The 22,663-nt window shown below is 40.3% G+C and overlaps 3 protein-coding genes across 3 annotated transcripts in view; all 3 read right to left on the bottom strand.

Moving 5' to 3' along the window:
* Positions 1-13,590, bottom strand: part of carmil1 (capping protein regulator and myosin 1 linker 1) — a 43,315-nt gene extending 29,725 nt beyond the window's left edge. The window contains 3 exon segments of the mRNA XM_088090861.1: positions 1,330-1,380; positions 6,023-6,120; positions 12,933-13,590. Coding sequence (XP_087946987.1) covers positions 1,330-1,380; positions 6,023-6,120; positions 12,933-12,969 — 186 coding nt within the window. The 5' untranslated portion in view covers positions 12,970-13,590.
* A 528-nt stretch (positions 13,591-14,118) lies between these two features.
* Positions 14,119-17,703, bottom strand: LOC148186734 (uncharacterized). The gene is made up of 2 exons (XM_088090845.1): positions 17,077-17,703; positions 14,119-16,629 (listed from the first exon to the last, which is right to left on the bottom strand). The coding sequence occupies exons 1-2, from the start codon at positions 17,153-17,155 to the stop codon at positions 15,515-15,517; spliced, it is 1,194 nt and encodes a 397-aa protein (XP_087946971.1). The 5' UTR covers positions 17,156-17,703; the 3' UTR covers positions 14,119-15,514.
* Positions 17,704-18,523: 820 nt separating this feature from the next.
* LOC148186733 (uncharacterized) lies at positions 18,524-22,100 on the bottom strand. The gene is made up of 2 exons (XM_088090850.1): positions 20,896-22,100; positions 18,524-20,306 (listed from the first exon to the last, which is right to left on the bottom strand). Exons 1-2 carry the CDS (start codon positions 20,945-20,947, stop codon positions 19,465-19,467), a joined length of 894 nt encoding a protein of 297 aa, XP_087946976.1. The 5' UTR covers positions 20,948-22,100; the 3' UTR covers positions 18,524-19,464.
* Between the last annotated feature and the right edge of the window lie 563 nt (positions 22,101-22,663).

Here is a 22,663-nt window from a genome sequence, read left to right as displayed (position 1 = left end):
GGGTCAGGGCTTCATTGCCTTCTTCTCATGTTTTTGAAAGAAATCAAGCCAGTCTGCTCAGATTTCACTGTTTCTACTTATTATTATTATTGCTAAGCATCGCCTTTACTGATGTTTCACCTGTGATCATTATATTTTATTTTATTCAGTTTTTTCCTGTGTATTTCTACCGTTTCATAATTCCACTGCTCACTTCTACTCATGGAAGATTGAAAAAGAAATGAAGAAATTTTGTCTGTTTTATATTTGCTTTATGTACCTACGACAGAGTTTTAGGGCCAAATCATTATTTTTGAGACTTTGAGAATTAAGAAAAAATCATAATTTAATGAGAATTAAGTCGTAATATTACAAGAATAAAGTCACAATCTTACGAGAAAAAAAGAGGCTAAAGTCAAACTAACCTGGCGAGAGCACGGGCAGTCTCCATGGCAACCGGGATAAGATACTTTATTCTTGTAAAACGTGACTTTTTTTCTCAGAAAAATTACGACTTTTTCTCGGAAGATTCCAGTTTTATTCTCATAATTTTACAGCTTTTTTTCCTAAAATATTATGACTTTATTTTCGTAATATTAGGACTTTATTCTTAAGATCGAACTTTTTTCTTTAACATGGCCGTCATGTACAATCCGCTCGTTTGAACAAAAAACTGAAACACTTTTAGACTATTTTGGGCATGTTTTTTCCCTCCGTCCGTCTGTCTGTCTGCTTGTCTCTCTGTCTGTCTCTCTCTCTCGCCCTGCAGGCTGAACTTTTCTTCCTCGCTCATGTTTTTCTTTCCCACAGGCTGCGCTCTCACAGCTGCATTGTGGGTAAAACTATCAGATGTCTCCACATGGCCGGACATGTTCACATGTGGGTCAAGAGACATAAAGACAGACAGAGAGAGACAGAGAGAGAGACACACACACATAAAGACAGAGAGAGAGGACGGGAAAGACGCACAGACATATTCAGTCAGAACAGAGAGCAGCGTGAGGAATAACAACAGACAACAGCACCAGTGTGGGTTTATAAAGTGAAAAATGAGGAATAAAGATCAGTCAAAAGCATATTTATGTATAAATATATATACATATATATAAATATATATGTATATATACATATAGGCCAACCTCTCCTGACTGCAGGACTCTGAGCTTCTGTCAAACTTCTGTGCTGTTAATCATTTTCCTGAGGATTTAAAAACCTCTGAGTCGGCTTCTTCTCCTACAGCTGCCGACATTCACAGCTCCAGAAAAGCTGCATGTAAAATCGTTTATATCCTTTTTTTAATTGTGCAAATAAACAAACTATAAAACTAAGACCTAGATTAGACTGACCAACCTTGGAGGGGACGCGCGCTGTCAGCAGATAGGCTCGATGTGATGCCAGGGCCTGAGGACGGAGACAGAGACATATTAGACAGAGACAGAGACAGAGACATGTTAGACAGAGAGACACTTTAACTTGTCTGATGTGAGACAGTTTCATCTCTTCAGGCGTTCTTGAGATATCACATTCACAAAAATGAGACGTACGAAAGGTCCCAGTGACCTTTGACCACCAAACTCCAACCAGTTCAGTCTTGAGTCCAAGTGGACGTTTGTGCCAATTCGAAAAAAATAAAAGCGTTTTTTAAACATCGTGTTCAAAAAATTGGACAAATGGACAGAACAGAGGAAAACAAAGTACATGAGAGTGAGGTCAGAGGGTCACATGCACAAAAAAACCTGTCCTGCCTGGCAGAGACGCTGTCCGTCTGTCCTCTGAGGTTTCTCACTGACTGAGATAATTCCATATATCGTCTCTCAGCATGTGCTGTCCGTCTGTGCTGGCAGACAGCGACTGCACATTACCGCCGCTCGCCCAGCCGCTGCCGGCGAGTCAGAGACGTGTCCTCGTCACAAGTGCACGAGGTGCTGAGTTTTGGTTTGAAGCGTTTTATCGTCCTTCACGTCGTGATGAGATTTTAACGAAGAGGAGGAGAGGTGACGGGAGCCGGCGGTGCTGTTTGCAGAGAGCGGACAGAGGTTACTCCAGGTCACATTTGCTCGCGGTCTGATGCCAGATTTTGTCCGATCTGAACCACCTGTTTCCAGTTTAGAAAGTCTGGAGGCGTCGCGGCTCAGGTGTGAAACAGATGTGAGTGCAGGTTGGTCCGTGCGAGCGAACAGCTGACAGAGTCCACACAGGCAGACCACGTGATCGAGAACAGACAGCTTCATACGTGTTTTTAACAATGACTTTCCAGGACTTTTCCAGGACTGTGAGATACATTTTAAAAATGATACATTCTCTGAAACAGCCGTCGAGACTCCTTATCGGTTCATTTTCATTATCATATCATTGCTTTTTAAAAATATATATTAATATTTAAATATAACTTTGGGACTGTTCATTATTTATGAAAGGGAAAGGGGCGGTGCAAAAAAGGGGGAGGCATGTCAAATAATATTTTAAACTCTGTTTTCTATTTTGGCTTTAGGGGAGTGGATTATATCTTTAAATTTCTTTATTTTGTATTTATTACTGCCAATATTTAAAAAAAAAAAAAATTGGAAATTTTATTCTGGCTTTTCTTTTTCAAAACTTTTTTGTGATTTTTAAAGATTTTTTTTTGATGCCATATTGTATTTACAGACAATGAAAAACATTATAAACATTATGCCTCTGGCCTCGGCTAATGCCGGCACATTAAAAATTCATGTGTCAACAGTTTCATGTGGTTCATGGGTTTTTTTTAATGAAAAAAAAGCTGTTGTTTTTTGTTTTTTTTTAATTTGTGACTTGTTTTTCCTTCAAATTTTTTGGGTGATTTCCGATTTTAATTTGTGGTGATTTTTAAAGAGATTTTTTTGGCGATTTTTTTTCTTTATATTTTTTTGTGATTTTTTTAAAGGCCTCAGTTATTGCTGGCACAGACAAGACAAGACAAAATGATTGATAAATTAATTGATAAAATAATCATCAGATTATTCAATAATAAAACTGATGGTTTGTTGCGGCTTGAATTAGCATTAGCTGCACTGACAGAGTGGGGCAGAGCTCGGCGGGTTCGGGGGCGAACTCAAAAAGTTTCTGATACAAACTCACAATTCTGAGACTGTAGCGTTAAAAACAGTCGGCTGGTTTTACACGGCGGCCGATAAAAAAGAGCTGCGTCCTGATGAATCCTGACTCCTCATGTTGGACTGTTTTAAACTTTAAAGGTGTCAGCTGAGTTTTGATCTTGTTTTTGGCTGCGACACATTTCCAAACTTTGTTGTTGAGATTCAGGAAACAATCTGCACTTCATCTCCCCCGAACACATGAAAACAAATGTGCCCGACACATTTGCACCAAACATTTAGAGCGTTCTGCCTCATTTTAAGAAATCATGGCATCGTTTCCAACGCGCTGGTCTACAGCTGTGGAATGTGGTGTGTGTGTGTGTGTGTGTGTGTGTGTGTGTGTGTGTGTGTTTGTACGTGTGTGTGTGTGTGTGTGTGTGTGTGTGTGTGTGTGTGTCTACACCCTGTGGCTGTGAGTGGGTTGCTTCAGTCAAGTCCTGACAGGAGTTGCAGGCTCATTTTGCAGAGTCGAGGTATGCGGCGGTCAAAGGAACAAATATGTCAAAGAAATAGAAAAATGTGTTTGGCGGCTCGTCCGAGTTAAAGTCGACACGACGGTCGAGTGCAAACAGAAGGTCGCAGGTTCAAGTCAGAACATCTAAAAGCTGTTTTTCTAAGTTTGGCACACTCAGAGTTTGGTGAATTTTAATGAAAAAATAAATGCTTTTTTCCCCCAACTTTTTTAATTTTTTGAAGTGATTTTTGTAGAATAAAAATTATTTTCTTTTTCTCCAAAATTTTTTTGTGATTTAAAAAAAAAAGTGTTTTTTAATTTATTTTTTTTAAAGAGACATTTTTGGCAATTATTTTAAATTTTTAGTGATTTTCACAGAAAACAAGCTTTCCCACCCTTGTGGGCTGCATGAAACTGACACTTGAATTTTTCTGCCTCTGGCCTCAGAGTCATAAAAATTCACGTGTCTACGGAGTTAAATCTAAAAGCTGTTTTTAGTTTTGTTCACACACAAAGTTTGACGACTTTTAATGAGAAAAATAGCTTTTTTCCCCCATTTTAAAGATTTTTGGCGGTTTTTAAAGAAACGTTACATCTAAAAGCTGTTTTTACTGAGCTTTGTTCACACTCACACTCTCACACACACACACACACACACACACACACACACACACACACACACACACACACACAGAGCTGAGGTGAGTCCACATACCTGCAGCTACATGAAACGAGACACCGAGCTGCAGAAACACCTCCTCTGTCTTCACTTCCTGCTCCTCACACTTTGAGTTTTTTTGGTTTTTGCACCGTTTGATGATTCCACATGAATATTTATTTATTGTGAATTATATCTGTCTGAATATTTGTACACTTTGTACATGGCATGTATTGCTGTCTTTTTTCTGTATATTTTTATGTTCTTAGGGGCTTCTTTTATATATTTTATGGTGAAACTGAAGGCAAACATCTTCCCTCTGAAAGATACAGAGAACAAATCGGTATAAATCTTCCTTTGAACACGCACATTTCTTGCGCTGTTTCTGTGTTACTTTTTTAAGACTTTTTATGGTTGGAAATGATTGTGATCGCTGCCTTTTTTGGCATTTCTGTGTTTTGATTCTGGCTACTTTGCTGTTTTTGGTGGTTGACCGAGCTTGCTCCTTTTATTGACACAGAAGTTGATTTTAATCGACACTTTTACATGGATTTTATAGCATTTTTAGGATTTAAGGATGCTTCTAGGACTTCAGGACATTTCCCAGATTTTTAGGACATTTCTCGGATTTATGGACATTTTTAGGATTTTAGGACATTTCTTCGATTTAAGGACAGTTTTAGGATTTTAGGACATTTTTAGAATTTTAGGACATTTTTAGAATTTTAGGACATTTTTTTGATTTTAGGACATTGTTATGATTTGAGGACATTTCTGGGATTTGGGGTCTTAGCTCAGATCTGATGCTGTTTTATGCCCTCTGGCACCTTATGGACACTAAAAGTACAAAATAATCCCAAGTGTGAATCATTTTATTTTACTGTCTGTTAGAAAATAGTCGGGGGGGCAGATTTGGCCGGCTAACTGTAAGTTGAGCATCACAGGTCTGCGGTATTAAAATCTGCATCAGACAGTTCTGCTCTGTAGCGTTTTGGCGTCTGATGAAGCTTCACTTCCTGGTTCGTGTTTTATCTTCCCACCTGAACCTGCAGCAGCTCGCCCACAACACTGAGCCTCTTAGATTTTTCTCCCAGAGGAGCAATAAAATGATTCATTCGTGCAATAAACCAAAAGGCCGACCGTCTTTCCTCTGGAAGCTGGAGAGACGTTTCTCAGGCCTGCTGACTTTTAACGTTTCAGGCAGTTTTCTCAGAGCGACTCTTTCATGCTGCACTGACCGAAATCCTTCAACAGGCATCGCGACCAGCAGAGAAAATGTTTGTATTTTACATTTCTGCAAACCGCAGAGAAGTTCTAACTTTATGTGCCACAACACTGTGGTTAACGTGTGGTTATGTTTAGGAAAAGATCAGATTTGGGCTTAAAACACGCAGTGATGTCTCAAGAAAAACGCAACTCTTTCTCGTGACAACGCGGGAAAAACAGCGATGGGTCCCGAAAAACACCCCAACGTTTGGGTCCTAAACAGAAGCTGGAAACAGCGCTGACTCACTAAAACTCAACCACTTTATCGCTGTTTTTAACGGTGCTAACTGTCGCCTGCACGACTCATTTTACAACGTAAACTTCTCATTTATTTCCATTTGATTTGATCTCTTTCCCACTTAAATGTTAAAAAACAGAAAATGGTGTAAATGTGTTGTGCTGTTTAATTTACACCCATTTTCATTTTAAATCTGTGCCAAATCTCAAACCCTACCGAGAGAATTTCAGCCAAACAGCAGAGATTTAATCTGAGCGCACGTGTTCAGATTCACTCTGAATTTAGAGAAACGCTTCAGCTGCTGAACTTACCAGCACTCTGTTCTCCACCTTGTCACCTTTGACCTCCAGCTGGACTTTACGCCTCAGGGTCAGCTTCACCCTCCGACCCACGGCCTCCCGCACGCTCTCTGTAACACACACACACACACACACACACACACACACACACACACACACACAGGGTCAGAACAACAGCTGGACGGGTCACGTGACGGCGTATCACACAGCAGCTTCAGATGGAGGTTTGAGCTCCTGAAGCTTCGTTTCCGTCTTGCGCCAATAACAGAGAGCAAAACTCTCAAAAAAATTAAAGTCACGGGACACTTCTGCTTTTTAAATGAAGCATTATTAAGAAAAATAAAACGGTGCATGTGACACCTGCAAACGTAATTAACCACAAACATAGTCGCAGCTTCCTTCGACAAACGTAATACAGAATTTCCTGCAAATGTCCACAAAAGACATCTATATGTCAAACAGAAAAGACATCTATACTACGTCTTTTCTGGCTGTTCGCAGGACATTTTATGTTACGTTTGTAGCAGGAAACTGCTACTGCGTTTGTGGGAAGTTTATCGGTTTATTTGTGGGATTATTACATTGAAAGATTTGCAGATTTGTATCACGTTTGTGGTTTATTGCGTTTGTGGGTTTTAGAGTTTCATCCACAGGACGCATCAATAGTGAGCTGACTGCGTCCTCTCAGGTGTGTGTCCTGCGTCCCCGACACATTAAAATCTCACGACATCTCTGCTTGATAGTTTATTAAACAAGAACTTAATGTAGCAACATTTTCTTTATTTTTCTTATTTTATTATTTCTGTTAAGACATAAAACTAAAAGACTGTAAAAAGAAAAGCTTCTGCAGGAGTGAAACTGATATTCTGTTCAGTAAACTTAAGTAAAATAAGAGAAAATGTGTTTGTATATCGTTTCTCGCGAGGCCCAACATGTTGCATGACTTACAGAAACTGTAGATTTGCATTTTGCATGATGAAGAGGTTTATATTTGCACATTTTACCAGATGCCTGAAGCCCTGTTTCTTTCTTTTATTCTTTGCTCACATGTTAGTACGTAGTAAAAACAGCCAAAGACAGATTAAACGTTTTTTCCCACGGCAGAAAATAACCTGCAGCCCACGAGGTTTTAGTTTCCACTGCGATTAAAAAACCAGAGCGTTTTACAAAAACTCTTTTTATGAGCTGTTTGGTCGGCGAGTGCGAGTCAGCTGTGATCCGCACTTTACTGTACATTCACTTTAACCCTTTGAAACCTGAGCAAACGGTGTTTATGTCTTTCAAAGAGAGGGGGGAATGCAACAAACAACTTCACAAGACATGGCCAAAAATGAGCAGGAAAAAAAAAGTTACAAGAAAATTACCTGAAAATAGTAAAAAAAAAAACCCCAAACAAACAAGGAAATTACCCAGACAAGTGCTGAAAATAAAAAAGAAATGTATTAATTTTATATTTTTCTATAAAATAAGTTTTAAATATAAAATTATTCTTAAAAAAATAACCTAGAAAAATTGATGAAAATAAAAAAAGATATGCATTTATTTCATAATATTATTCTTAATTATTCTATTCTTAAGTTAAATATATTTTTCGGGACACTTTACTGTTTTTATTATTATATTCTAATAATCATCACCTCATTTTTTCAAAAGAAAATTTTGAGTAAAATTCGGGACATTTCTTGCCAAGTTGGTCATTACTTTTTCAGAAGAAATCAAACTAATTTGCTGAGTTTTCAAAAGGGTCAAATAGCTCATTAATGGTGTCTGATTACAGCACAAGAGAAGTGATGTTGATCTGGGTTTTAAAGGGTTAACTGAGTGCCCTCAAGTGTTATATTTTTGGATGTTGCGTGTTTTTATTTGAAGACTTATTTGCTCGCAGCATGTTCTCCCCTGGAAACTGGAAACTGGCCGAAGTTGAAGACGTTTCTCAGATTTCACCGAACGTTACTTCAAATCAGCATCATAATCAACCTTTACTGCCCGAAAAAGCCTCCAGACAAATCCACGCTTTACATTTAGAGATTTCTCAGCTCAGGTGTGAGGAGAGCTTTTGATCAGCCGGCTGTGAACTCGAGTTTTTGTACGAGACAGCGACAGAGGGACGGAGGGACGGATGGGGGGACGGAGACGTCCATGTGTTTCTGATCAGCCTGCACGCTGCTTCCTGCTCCAATGTTTTCATCCTCCTCATGACCTCATCATGTGTCTGCGCATAGAGACGAGGAGGAGGAGGAGGAGGAGGAGGAGGAGGAGGGCATGATGTCATTAAAGGCGGGACTCATTAATGCTCACACACACACACACACACACACACACACACACTCTCTGTTTCTGTATTTTACCCTCATTTTACCTTCTTGCTTTCTGTCTCACCTCCTCTCTCTCTCTCTCTCCTTCTTTCTCTGTTACTTAATCTTCACCTCCCCCTCCGTCTCCATCTGACCCTGGATTTTCCCTCCACTGCTGGAGAGGTGAAAAACAGCGTCACCACACATCCAGCAGACATATATATATATATATATATATATATATATATATATATATATACATTCATTTTGAAAAAACTCCTATATATTGATAAAAAAAAGTTTTTTACGCTCGCATGAGGTGGTATGTCAGTTGATAAAAAAAACATTTCACTAAACTACAATGGAAACTCTTTTTAGTCTTTTCTAGGTCACATGATGCTGTGAGGTCACATGATGCTGTGAGGTCACATGATGCTGTGAGGTCACATGACGCTGAGGACGGAGGAAGAGACCGAGATCCTCTTCACTCTGATACCAGACAAAGAAATTATGGCGACATTAGATCGATTTTATCGAGTGGCTGCAATAGAAATAAACCTGTCAAACTTTTGGACATCCATCGCCATGGTTACAGGAAAGCTATTGCCAGAGGAAAGTCACGTAACATCGTGAGAGAAGTCCATCGTTCTATAGAAACGCAGTCATCTCGCAATTGTGTTTTATCGAAGTTCTGAAAATATCAGAATAAGTTTTATGCAAATCTGTGATGGAATCTTGTGTGAGGACAGACTGGAGGACGGATTAGAGCACGGGTTGGAGGACAGGTTAGAGGACAGGTTAGAGGATGGGTTGGAGGATGGATTAGAGTACGGGTTGGAGGACAGGTTAGAGGACAGGTTGGAGGACAGGTTAGAGGACGGGTTGGAGGACGGGTTAGAGCACGGGTTGGAGGACAGGTTAGAGGACAGGTTGGAGGACAGGTTAGAGGACGGGTTGGAGGACGGATTAGAGCACGGGTTGGAGGACAGGTTAGAGGACAGGTTGGAGGACGGATTAGAGCACGGGTTGGAGGACAGGTTAGAGGATGGGTTGGAGGACAGGTTAGAGGACGGGTTGGAGGACAGGTTGGAGGACAGGTTGGAGGAAAGGTTGGAGGACAGGTTAGAGGACGGGTTGGAGGACAGGTTGGAGGACAGGTTGGAGGACAGGTTGGAGGACGGGTTGGAGGACGGGTTGGAGGACGGGTTGGAGGACGGGTTGGAGGACGGGTTGGAGGACGGGTTGGAGGACAGGTTGGAGGACAGGTTGGAGGACGGGTTGGAGGACGGGTTGGAGGACGGGTTGGAGCAGGGGTTGGAGGACAGGTTGGAGGACGGGTTGGAGGACGGGTTGGAGCAGGGGTTGGAGGACAGGTTGGAGGACGGGTTGGAGGACGGGTTGGAGGACGGGTTGGAGGACGGGTTGGAGCAGGGGTTGGAGGACAGGTTGGAGGACCTGCAGACAGCAGCAGGAGCAGAGATCTGTTTATATTCTCTCACTGGTTCAGGTCTCTTTCAGACTCGAGCAGACTACGATGTCACGACGTCACGACGTCACGGACGACATACGAAACTACTCTCTCTGTCGCAGCGTCACGTATAAATAAAACTGACCTGATAAAAACAGAATCAAAGGTTTTTGTGAGCGCTGTCTCAGCTGCTGCTGATGAGCAGCGTCCGGTCAGTGGACACAAAGCCTCATTCATCGGAGTCCGGTGACGGACGGCGAGATCGAGCTGAGCAGAGAGCACGAGGCTGTGAGTCACCACGGCGAGCTGGACTGCCTCCGGATTTACAACGACGGCCCAATAAACACAAGAGTCTAAAAACACACACGCGTTTGGTAAAATGTGCAAACACAAGCGTCTTCATCACGTAAAACTGAAATCTACAGCACATTGCTCTTTTAGCTTTAACCCTTTAGGACCCGCTTTAATACCACACACACTTGAATCGCTCTGCGCACAGGATGCACTTTTCAAAAACAAGCTTCGAAATTTAAATTTTAAACTGACATCAGTGCTAATCAAAAATATCAAATATTCATGAATTTTCTGAATTTTAACGCTTTAAATGCCACATTTTTGTTATGATGCCACTGTGGTTTTAGATGAAAGTTATGCTGCTGATTATTTTCATTATAATAATATTAGTTATGTAGCTGCTGACAGTCTGGGATATGTCAGTGTGTGAGTGTAGCTGCTGACAGTCTGGGATATGTCAGTGTGTGAGTGTAGCTGCTGACAGTCTGGGATATGTCAGTGTGTGAGTGTAGCTGCTGACAGTCTGGGATATGTCAGTGATCAGCAGCTACATTGACTGTGACAGGTCACCGAGTGGAAATAGCATGTATTTCCTCCATATGCCAAATATGGTCAAAATGACCTCATCAGGTGGAAAATAGTCAAAATGACAAATTCAGAGTCAAAAGCCCAGAATGACACCCAGAAATAATACAAGTCCTGTTTTTCTGCTCTGATGGCTGTGGGATCAAAAATGTCAGTTTGAATGGGTTTCAATGGAGCATTTTTGGACCTGAACAGTCTGAATGTAACTATTTAGTTTCCACAGTGTATTTTAGACTTATTGTAGGAGCTGAGCTGCAAATTCACTGATTACACTCAGATACACAATCTGGACTACATTTAGGACACATGCATCAACACACACACAGTTATCACAACATGAACTACATAACTATACTTGTGAAAATTGTACAGTCCCTCCATTGCACCTTTTGTACACACTAATGAATGTAAATGTTCTTGGCAATAAAACTAGACTCTGTTTCTGAAGAATGAAAAGTGCCTAAAATGCGTCTACAGTCCCTGAGGTTCAGGACTCTGCATCTGCCATAAACTACTGTTGTCATTTGTGCAATTTGGTCCTTATTTAAAAAAACAGTGGACAAAAGACGCCAAAAATATCACCCTGCAGACGTCCATGTAGGTCAAACTGCAGCGAAACTTAATTTACTGACAGATTTCCAGAAACTCCTGACTGTCGGAGCCAGACTTCACCGAAAGGCCACATTTTAGAGCAGAAAGAGCAGCGATTTACAGCGTTTTTCTCTTTCGTTTTGACACTCGGCCTTCCAGGCGGAGTGTGCTGATCATATCTCACAATCCAAAGGAATTTCACAGGACACACCCCTCGCTCTCCCAGAGCTTTCTCTCCCCCAGCTTCAGATAAGGAAGTGGCAGGAGACGCTCTCAGGTAGCCGGCCGAGCCCTCGGGCCACCAAAATACCTTTTTCCTCAAACACAGCAGCAATGCTGGAGTATAACGATGAATAGTAATAAAAGTGTGATCCCGTAACAGTCAGTGTGGATGCTGCCGAACAGCGTGAGCTCCGAGCTGGTGAACACGTCTGATTAAACTCTGTTTATCACTTTAGGATTTAAACATTATTCCCACCAGATAATGTGCTGATTTTAACAGTTCCACAGGATTTCTTTGAAATTCTTATATCAGTAAATTACTTTTATTCCTAAGGGACTGTTCATTATGTCTGAGGGGGGAGGGGTGCTGCAAAAAGGGGGAGGCATGTCAAATATTTTTTAAACACAGGAGAGGGACTGGTGCTTTTTGTTTTGGCTTAGGGGGAGGAGTATACAAAAAGAAATGGATGTATTTTGAGTTTATTTTACTGCTGATTTTTAAAGAAATCATGACATTTCTTTCTTTAAAAAAAACGTCTTTAAAAGAGTTGTTAATTCATCTTAAAAAATGACTTTATTTTTTTAATCGTAATTTTTCTGTAAAAAATTTCATTTTTTTTTCTTTTTAAAAACATATTTTTTTCTTTGAAAGTTATTGGTTGTTTTTTTTTTAATAAACGTATTTTTTGTGTGAATTTTTTCTTCAAATTTTCGCAAAAAATACATAATTGATCATAGCCACAAACTGTAAAAACAGAAATTATCATTATCATTTTTAATCATTTTTACATTTCGGATGGTCACAAATAAGTTCTAATATCTAACAACTAATTTATGGTGGAAAGAGGGTCATGCAAAATTTTGGGGTGATTTTTTAAAATGTTGGAAATTTTCTTTTCTTTTAAAATGTTGTTTTTTCTTTAAACTTTAGGTGATTTTTTTTTTTTAATTGGTATTTTTTTCTTAATATTTGGTAAATTTCAAAGAAAACACCTGTAATTTTCAAACATCAAAGGGTCAGTTTTTGAAATCTAACACCTGGTTCACAGTGCAGGGAGGGTCATGGTCCTTCACTGAGTCACTCTCGGAGGCTCAAGGAAAAGTATTTGTAGCTTCAGGGAGCCTCAAAAACAACAACAAATAACAAGGCCACACCCCAGCCACCCCTCTCCTCTGATAAATACAGAACAGTCCCTAAATGACTGCCGTTATGGAGTTTATATTCCTGATGAGTCTGTGAAACTTAATCCTGCTTTACGCCTGAATGAAGCCGCGTCCTTCGCTTCAGCTCACCTCAGTGAAATAATGTGAGTTACTGTTGAGTTTATATCGAGTTTTCTGACATTTAAACTCAAATATTTAACCGGAAATATGCAGCAACACAAACGTTTAACAAACTTTCTCACTCGATGTCGTGAAGTTTAGCTAAAGTTAAAATATCTCATCGACAAGTGAAAGTTTTTCTTACCGAGAAGGTCGTTGGGAATATCCGATTTTTCCTCCATTTTCCAGCCGAGGTGAGCACCGAGGAGGAGCCCGGGGAGGAGGGCAGGAGGAGCGGGGAGACGGGCGCGGACAGGCGGCTGGACGCTGGAGCCTGAGCCGGAGGAGGCGACAGAAACACCGCGGAGGAGCGACGATAGTCCCGCTTACTTCACCTGCCGACACCCAGCTCACCTAAAACCGACACCGTCCATTCCTGCGCGCGCGCACACGCGTGTGTACACACACACACACACACACACACACACTCTCTCTCTCTCTCTCTCCTGCACGTATACACACACACTTTCCTGCACTCACACACACACACACACACACACACACACACACTCCTGCACACGCACTCTCCTGTACACACACACACACCACTCACACACTCTTCTGTACACACACACACTCCTGCAGTTACTCCTCGGTACCGTCACTGACGCATCCCAGCGGCTGGCGGGGACTCACTGCGGTAACAGACGGTCTCGGTCGGTGTGTGTTTGTGTGTGTCACATTTCTTCACTCACACACACTTCACTGACCACTCCTCTTCTTCAGCTGTCCTCAAAAAAGTTTGTTTTCCTGCTAAAAAAATGGGACAACAGAGACACCCGGTGGTCATTTACATGAACTGCAGCGTTTCCCCATTTCCTCCACAGAGGGAGACAGACACCCCCCCCCCAAAAAAACAACCAAAAAAACCTTTTATCACAATTTTTTTTGATAAGGAGTTTTATGAAATCTCTAATACCATTTTTAAATCACTAAGTGAATTAATAACAAATAAATTAATAATAATTATTAGTAGTAAATTCCAAAAATTAAATTATGCCGTGCTTTTACAAATAAATATATACTGTCCATGAAGAATGTGTTTTCCTTCCAAAAAAAATTAACTGCATGAGACATCAGGTGCTCATTTACATGCACTGCAACTTACTGAGATTTCCTCATGCGGAGTCATCCCTGAAAAAAACCTTTCTCAAATATTAAACATGAAACTTTCTCAACTGATTACTCGTATTAAGAAAATAACTGCTTGTATTAGGAATTTTCTGAAATTTCGGATACCTTTTTTTGTCACACTGAATAATAACAGTAACAATAACAATAATAATAATAATAATAAATACATTAATTCCATCCCCAGTGCAAGTCTGAAATGTGTGATACCTCTTTTTTTAATTCATCCAGTAAATGAATAATTAACAAATATAGAATATTTGGCACATACGTAGCAAAGCTGGAAACAAACAAACAAACAAACATAACTGGTAGGGGAAAACATGGAATAAAAAACAAATATCCTGCAATTCATAATCAGCCGCACTCGTCCAAACGCGTCTTAAAAGAGTATAATGAAGGATCGGATCCTGTCTGAGAAAATGAGAGAAAAATCAGAATAATCAGATTTCAACATCAGGCTCCCCAACAAAAAGTGTCCAAACAGTTATAGAAAAATACAGAATTATGTTTCTATTCTAACTCAGTGTACCCCAAAAAACTGACAAAAACTCCCTTTAAAAAGAGAAACAGAATACTTTTACTGATAAAATATGAAAATGAAAACATGATGAATGATTATTTATTCAAGGATCCAGCATTATAGAAGAATTACACGCTGCACCTTCAGCAGACTAAAAGTCGATTTAGATACATTATTCTGATAAAAACTCTTCTGAATACAATACTTCCACCAGTGCTGGAATGTAACTAAGTACATTTGCTGAAGTACTCAAGTACTTAAATATCAATTTGAGGTACTGGTACTTTGCTAGAGTATTTTCTTTAAATGCTACTTTATACTTTTACGCCACTACGTTTCAGAATCAGGTACTGTATTTTTTACTAAACCTCAAATATCTGAGAGCTTTAGTTACTTCACTCGTTAATAAAAACATGAAATATGATTTTCTGATGTAAATTTTAGAGTTTATACAAACACAGCTGCAACTGTTGATTAATTAATCAGTCAATTCACAGAAAATTAAATTATTAAATTGCAAATTATTTTAATAAACAAGTCTTTTTCTTTTTTCAAATAATTCTGAGTTTGAGGGAATATTTTCGAATCCTGTTAAAGTGCGACTGACGAGAAGCTCAACTTCCAATCGCATTGTCGGTCTGTTAGTCCGATTTAGAGAAATCTGATCAAGTCTGATTTCAGTTGGACTAACATGTTTGTATGGATTTTTAAGTCCAGTTTTGTCTCTCACACACACACACACACACACACACACACACACACACACATTTTAAACAGTTTTAATGTAGGTGCGGTGTGCACTGTGCAGCTGTATAATCTGGGACAACGGAAATGTCAGATCTAAACTTGGTATCGGCAGATTTTCACGATTTAATTGCTCCAATCTTACAAAAAAAAAAAAAAACTTTATAAAAGCATCCGTGTCTTCATTAACTGTGTAATTTCATCTCTGCTGAAAAGACTTATTTTGGAGTCTGTATCAGACTTTTTTCTAGCTCATCAGTGTTAAACTGATCTCGCTCTCTGTGCTTTTGTCCTACTGGACAAATGTCTCAACAATCGTCTCTGCAGCTTCACGTTTTGCTGCTGCTCTCGCCGACACACTTGTGATTTTTGACATAAAGGAGCCGAGTGTATCTTTTACCACAAATGCTGCAGCTGAATTGTTTTTTCCCCGTGTGAGCAATCAAGTGCAGTTTCAGAGTTCCCTTCTGTGTAAAACTTTTACCACAAAGTGAACAGCTGTATGGTTTCTCTCCTGTGTGGACAGTCGAGTGTCGTCTCAGATCTATTCTTTGTGCAAAACCTTTATGACAAATTGAACAAGTGAAAGGTTTCTCTCCTGAGTGGACGGCCATGTGTCGTTTCAGATTTGCCTGAGAAGCAAATTTCAGGCTACAGAGTGGACAACTAAAGGGTTTCTGTCCTGAGTGCAGATTCAAGTGTTGTTTCAGGTGGCCCGATTCAGAAAAACTTTTACCACAAAGTGAACAGTTAAATGGTTTCTCCCCGGTGTGGACTCTCATGTGTTTGATCAAATTGCATTTGAAATTGATCTTAGCTTCACAAACCGAGCAGCTGAAACATTCTCCCGTGTGAAGTCTCATGTGATTATGTAAGGACTTCTTATGAGAAAATGTTTTATCACAGACGGAGCAACTAAATGGTTTCTCTCCTGTGTGGACGGTCGCATGATCGTTCAGATGTGCTTTTCGTCCAAATGTTTTACCGCAAATTAAACAGCTAAATGGTTTCTCTCCTGTTTGTTCCTGCAGATGTTCCTCAGGGTCGAAGCTTCCAGCACATTCAGAGGAGCTAACTGGTGTGTCTCCAGTAAAGTCAACATCAGTGACAGGTGCTTCACTGTTTTTCAGAGCGTTTAAACCTGACTCAGGTTCCAGAGTCTCCTCCCAGTCTCTGCTGTCATCAGTGTCTTCATCATCTTCTTCAGTCTTCACAGGGACAGAAGTGTGTGTGAACTCGATATCAGCCTCCTCCAGCCCTTCAAGCTGCTCTCCCTCCTGACGGCTCCACAGCTCCTCCTGCTCCTCTTTAATGTGTGGGGGCTCTGGGTCCTCCTGCTCCTCTTTAATGTGAGGAGGCTCTGGGTCCTCCTGGTCCACACTGGAGCTCCAGTCCTGCTGCTCAGGAGGAAGCTCTCCTTTAACCACCAACAGCTGCTGGACGTCTGTGGAGAATAAAGAAACACACACACAGATTAGAAAAATGTGAATCCATGTTTACATTAAAACCACAGACACATCAACTATGTTGCACAATTTATACGACATATTTGCAGAGAGTAAAACAAACTACAAGGTGTCAAATTATAGAGATTTAACTACAGTACACACCTGATAAATAGTCAACAATAACAGCATAAATAGTCAATAAATACAGCATAAATAGTAAATGATAACAAAATAAATACTCAACAATAACAGCATAAACAGTCAATAATCCAGGTGTTTCGGTGTCAGTCAAAGTAACCGTGAGGCAGCATAAAGTCATATATGTGCACACATTATATTTTATATTTCACTGTGTGTTATTTTTCTTTGGTAAAGGATCCAAAAACTTTCTCCAAAACTGATTTCCTCGCAGATTAAAGTGACTTTAATGAAACCGAACCAACCTGCTCGGCGTAACCGGACTTCAGGGTTGAAAACATCGTCCAGGAGTTTCTGTCGGTGATTCTCCAGTTTTTCCTCCATTTTTGACTAAAATCTTAGCAGCTTTTCCTCCAGAAAAACTCCGTTAAAATCGGTTTGTTGGCGCTGATGGTCGCCGTGTTGCTAGGTTACGGTCGGATCCGTCTACTTCCTGCTAGCAGGCTAACTTCATTAGCTTCGTGAAACACCGGGAGATCATTCAGACGGGTTTAGATGAAGTGAACAGAGTTTATTTAAACTGGTTTATCTGGACATTGTGTCTCCATGAAAAACACAGTTTGGTCTCTGATAAATAGTCACTCCGTCTCGCGCTGTGTGTCCGAGCTCCGTCTACTTCCTGCTAGCACGCTCCGCTAGCTTCATTTAGCATCCTCGGCTAACAGAGATGAGTCTGCGCGGAAACGTCCCGGAAACTGACACAAAGTCCACTTCAACCAGTTTACCAAACATACGGACTCTGCTGGTTCACCCCGGCTGTGTCTGATGGACTCTGGGTCGGAAAGACTTACGGCGGAGAAAACGGTCCACAATAAAGACCCGGGACCAGACCGGACTCCAAACAGGAAGCTACACTGCTTCCGGGAACACTGCTGCTTCAAAATAAAAGAGATCAAACTCTGCTCTGCTGTGAATGTAATTTCATAAAGTTTATAATATTATTGGATCATTGTTACTGATACCTCCTGAGGGGTGAGAGAGTTCCTAAGATTTGAAATTATTAACGGTTTAGCGCGGACTGCTGCAAAAAAAGTAAATAAAATAAAATAATCTTTTAAAAATGACCAATATCTTTTTAAGGAAACATGCCTGCAGGTTTGGAAACAATGTTTTCTTTGAAAAAGTTTTGGGGAGTTTGCAAGTTAGGAAGGCATGTGATAATTTTGGTGAATTTCATAAATGTTTGGTGATCTAATTCCTTAAAACAAAAAACAAAAAAAAGGTTATTTTAAAAAACAACAACTAAAGGCCTTTTTTCTTTTTAAATTCTTAGTGTTTTTTTTTTATTTTTAAATCTCTGGTGATTTAAAAAACTATTTAAATACTATAGGAGATTTTTTTACCATGTATACTTTGATACACTTTGCAGCCTATAGCTGCTCCATACTGTGCGTAAAAGTTACACCCAGGCGCATCACATTAAAGCCTTCAGTCTAAATAGCGCACTCGTGATAACTTTACGTTTGGTCTTAACTCTTACATCGCACTTCACGCTCAGGCGTACATCCAGTCAGTGCACTCGGCTCTGATGACAATTCTACCTGAAATATTTTTGAATTCTCCATCATCATTTTCAGATCTGAACGTCACTCTCCTGGCGCTGCATCATGAAGTGTGGAGCCACAGCAAAATGACATAATTGGAAATAAGAAAATAAATAAAGAAAAATAAAGAACAACGTAAATTTAAATGTAAATTTTTAAATTTTTTTATTTATTCAATTTTTCCTTTCAAGTAGATAATGAGAAAACAAACATATTTTTTTCAATATTTGGAACATACAGAAAAACAAATAAACAAAAATCTCACTTTTTTTTTTTAGTTTGCCAAATGTAACTGAATAATCGAATGAAGAGGTGACACATGGACCGGAGATCAGTGGGAAGCTGAAAGTTTCTGCTGAGATTAATGACCATTGCTAAAAACAAGCTAGGCTAATGTTACTTCCTGTTGGTTAAGTGTGTGGTTTCCAGTAAAAATAACAATACAAAACATGTGTCTAAAAAGCAAAGTCACAAAAATAGGAAAGGACACAAAGTAACTTCCTAACCCATCTTTTAAGTGTTTACGTCTCCAGTCTGATTTGGAGCGCACAGCTGATAGCTACGTGGTTTGTTTACATGAAGTAGCAGAAGAGCATATTTAATGGAGTCAGAGTAAACACAGAGCTCCACTGTTACGGGATAGTCAGACATTAGTCTCAGTCTCACAGTGTCAATATGTCCCACTGAGGACTGAGTCATGTTGGACACCTGGTAAAATTCAGTAAACATCTCCGGTCCTGTGTTTGGCTTTGTCACACATACACACCAGATTGATTTAAATAACTTAAATGTTCTTACAGTGTGTACTGTGCAGCTGTGTTATCTGAAAAATAGAAATATTCAATCAGATCTGTGTTAGTAAATACTCAATAATAAATGACTCAGACAGGTGAAAAAACACTGACAGAAACATCTGTATTTCAAAATACAGTAATTTTGTGGCTTCATCGTAGCTAAAAAATGCTTATTTTCTGTATCAGACTTTTCCAGCTGATAGTTGTTGAACGGAGTCTTGTTCTCAGTACCTAAATGCTGCTGGACAGAAATGTCTCAACAATCATCTCTGCAGCTTCACTTTTCCCGCTGCTCTCACCAACACTTGTGTTTTTTGACCGTATGGAGCCGAGCAAATCTTTTATCACAAACTCTGCAACTATACGGTTTCTCCCCTGTGTGGCGAGTCAGGTGTTGTGTCAGAGTCCCTTTTTGCGTGAAACTTTTACCACAAACTGAACAACTGAACGGTTTCTCTCCTGTGTGGATCCTCATGTGTCTCACCAAACTGTCCTTGAAACTAAACTTTGATTCACAAACCGAGCAGCTGAAGCGTTTCCCCTCTGAATGAAGTCTCATGTGGTAATTCAAGGATCTCTTTTGAGGGAACGATTGATCACAAACTGAGCAGCTGAATGGTTTCTCCTCCGTGTGAAGAGCAGAGTGTCGACGAAGATCTCCCCTTTCTGCAAACCTTGTGCCACAAATTAAACAACTAAATGGTTTCTCTCCCGTTTGGATTCCAGTGTGTTTCTGATTATTTCCAGTGTTAAAGTCAACATCAGTGACAGGTGCTTCACTGTTTTTCAGAGCGTTTAAACCTGACGCAGGTTCCCGAGTCTCCTCCCAGTCTCTGCTGTCATCAGTGTCTTCATCGTCTTCTTCAGTCTTCACAGGGACAGAAGTCAATGTGAACTTGATATCAGCCTCCTCCAGCCCTTCAAGCTGCTCTCCCTCCTGACGGCTCCACAGCTCCTCCTGCTCCTCTTTAATGTGTGGAGGCTCTGGGTCCTCCTGCTCCTCTTTAATGTGAGGAGGCTCTGGGTCCTCCTGGTCCTCTTTAATATGAGGGGGCTCTGGGTCCTCCTGCTCCTCTTTAATGTGTGGAGGCTCTGGGTCCTCCTGCTCCTCTTTAACCACCAATAGCTGCTGGACGTCTGTAAAGAACAAAGAAACACACACACACACACACACACACACACACACATACAGATGTTTAATTAACATGCAGCATGTGTCAGTACAACAGGAGAGGGGAAAAGTTAACTGTGCGCAGCAAAAAAGACGATGCGGGTTTATGAGAAATGGAGATGAGATTTGTTATGACTGAGTCATATTATTGTTTCTGGGTGTTAACTTGTGTTATTGTTGTTGTTATTATCATTAGGCTGATTTGCTGTTTCTGCCGGTCTCTGTCTGTGCTGCAGATTGGACGGAGCTCGTCATGTGTCTCGTGTCTCCTGTCTCCCAACGCGATCGTCGTAAATTTTGAGTGTTTTTTGGGTGAGATTTAATAAGAATTTCAAGGACTGTAATTTCGTTTTCTGGGTCATCATTTGGGAGAAAGGAAGGAGATGTTATTATTATATTATAGATATTATAGATCGCCTTTTAGGCATATTATCAAGCTTCTGTGTCACAATTAAAATGTAAATAAAAATTGCAAAATTAAATTTTAAGACTTTTAGAAACACTGGTTTCCCAACAATTTACAGAGAGAAGAAAACAATAATAAACTGCACAAACCTGCTGCATCGTCCGGTAGTTTCTGTCGGTGATTCTCCAGTTTTCCCTCCATTTTTAACCAAAAATCTCAGCAGCTTTTCCTCCAGAAAAACTCCGTTAAAATCGGTTTGTTCGCGCTGATGGTCGCCGTGTTGCTAGGTTACGGTCGCATCCGTCTACTTCCTGCTAGCAGGCTAACTTCATTAGCTTCGTGAAACACCGGGAGATCATTCAGACGGGTTTAGATGAAGTGAACAGAGTTTATTTGAACTGGTTTATCTGGACATTGTGGCTTCATGAAAAACACAGTTTGGTCTCTGTTGAACAGTCACTCCGTCTCGCGCTGTGTGTCCGAGCTCCGTCTACTTCCTGCTAGCACGCTCCGCTAGCTTCATTTAGCATCCTCGGCTAACAGAGATGAGTCTGCGCGGAAACGTCCCGGAAACTGACACAAAGTCCACTTCAACCGGTTTATGTGGGCTGTGTCTGATGGACTCTGGGACGGAAATAGCAGGACTCACGGCGGAGAAAACGGTTCATGATACAGTGGTGAAGACATGAGCCCTAAAACGGGGAAGTCCGTTAGCCTTTTAGCACTTCCGGTTCCCTGTCTTAAAGTCTCTGGGTTTTCGGTAAAATGTCCTAAATAAGATCTCTGGTTAACATAGGCTAAAGATATTTAGACGGTTTGTTCTACAACATAAAATGCGGCCACTTAACCCCGACTTGTTGATTTGTCAGTTTATAATATTTTTCGATCTGGTTTTGTGTTTGTAGTTGTGACGTTTAACTGGTGCGACCGCGATGTAGTTTGTTGCTTTGAAGCTTTTTGCTTCTTTATGATCATTTAAGTGGTTTTCATCTGAGAGGATTATCACGCTGAACAAAGTGTATAAAGACCATAAACTCGTGTTCGGCACAGAGCTTATCTTTGATGATAACCGAAAATCCCTTAAGATTTTTGACGCGGGAGCCAGTGCGATGCCAAGTCCAGGTTGGCCTACAAAAATACGTCATCCCTGACCACGCTATAAAGACCCGGAAACAGACCTCTACGACCAGACTCCAAACAGGAAGCTGCACTGCTGCCGGTAACACGGTTCCTTCAAAATAAAAGTGACTAAACTTAGGGGTCCTTGTGTGGCAGAACGACCCCTGCCGCATTCAAGTGACTTGTGGGAGAAGACAATGCATTATAGGGCTGCAAGTAACGATTATTTTGATAATTGATTAATCGGTTGATTAATTCAATTAATTGATGAATCGTATTTAAAAAAAATAAAAACAGAAATAATAAAATAAGTAAATATATATATATACATATATACATATATATATATATATATATATATATTACATTTATTCTAAAAAATAAAATAAATAAATAATTTCAGAAGGTCATGCAGCTATCTATCTATCTATCTATCTATCTATCTATCTATCTATCTATCTATCTATATAGTTCTGATGATTAAGAAATAAAAGCAGTGCAGCGCCGATCCTGCAACTGGTGGTCGATGCTTGATAGTCAGGCTGAAAGTGAACGAGGGCAGGTGTGTTTTATTTCAGTCCCCCGCCAACTTTCGCTCGGCTTTCCTCGTGGCCTCTGTTCAGCTGTTAGGTAACACCAAGGGCTGAGGGGAAGTGAAGGAGGGCAAGTGAAACAACTTTTGGAACGCAGCATTTGTATTTCCTTATTTCTGTGACAGAGAGACTTTCAAACTGCAGTAAAAGGTACTACAGAGTCAATATAATCATCGAAACACTAGAACACTTCTCTAGATGTGCT

The sequence above is a fragment of the Plectropomus leopardus genome, chromosome 17 (assembly GCF_026936395.1).
Source record: "Plectropomus leopardus strain MGB_pleo_1.0 chromosome 17, ASM2693639v1, whole genome shotgun sequence".
In the NCBI taxonomy this organism is placed as follows: domain Eukaryota; kingdom Metazoa; phylum Chordata; class Actinopteri; order Perciformes; family Serranidae; genus Plectropomus; species Plectropomus leopardus.
This window is presented reverse-complemented; position numbering and strand designations above follow the sequence as displayed.

What these genes read in the sequence shown, in the direction of transcription:
- LOC148186734 (XM_088090845.1), bottom strand. Translation starts at nt 17,155, where the DNA reads ATGGAGGAAAAACTGGAGAATCACCGACAGAAACTCCTGGACGATGTT. An exon ending in AGTCCGGTTACGCCGAGCAG is followed by an intron (nt 16,630 to 17,076) that starts GTTGGTTCGGTT and finishes TATTCTCCACAG; the next exon opens with ACGTCCAGCAGCTGTTGGTG.
- LOC148186733 (XM_088090850.1), bottom strand. Translation starts at nt 20,947, where the DNA reads ATGGAGGGAAAACTGGAGAATCACCGACAGAAACTACCGGACGATGCA. An exon ending in ACTACCGGACGATGCAGCAG is followed by an intron (nt 20,307 to 20,895) that starts GTTTGTGCAGTT and finishes TGTTCTTTACAG; the next exon opens with ACGTCCAGCAGCTATTGGTG.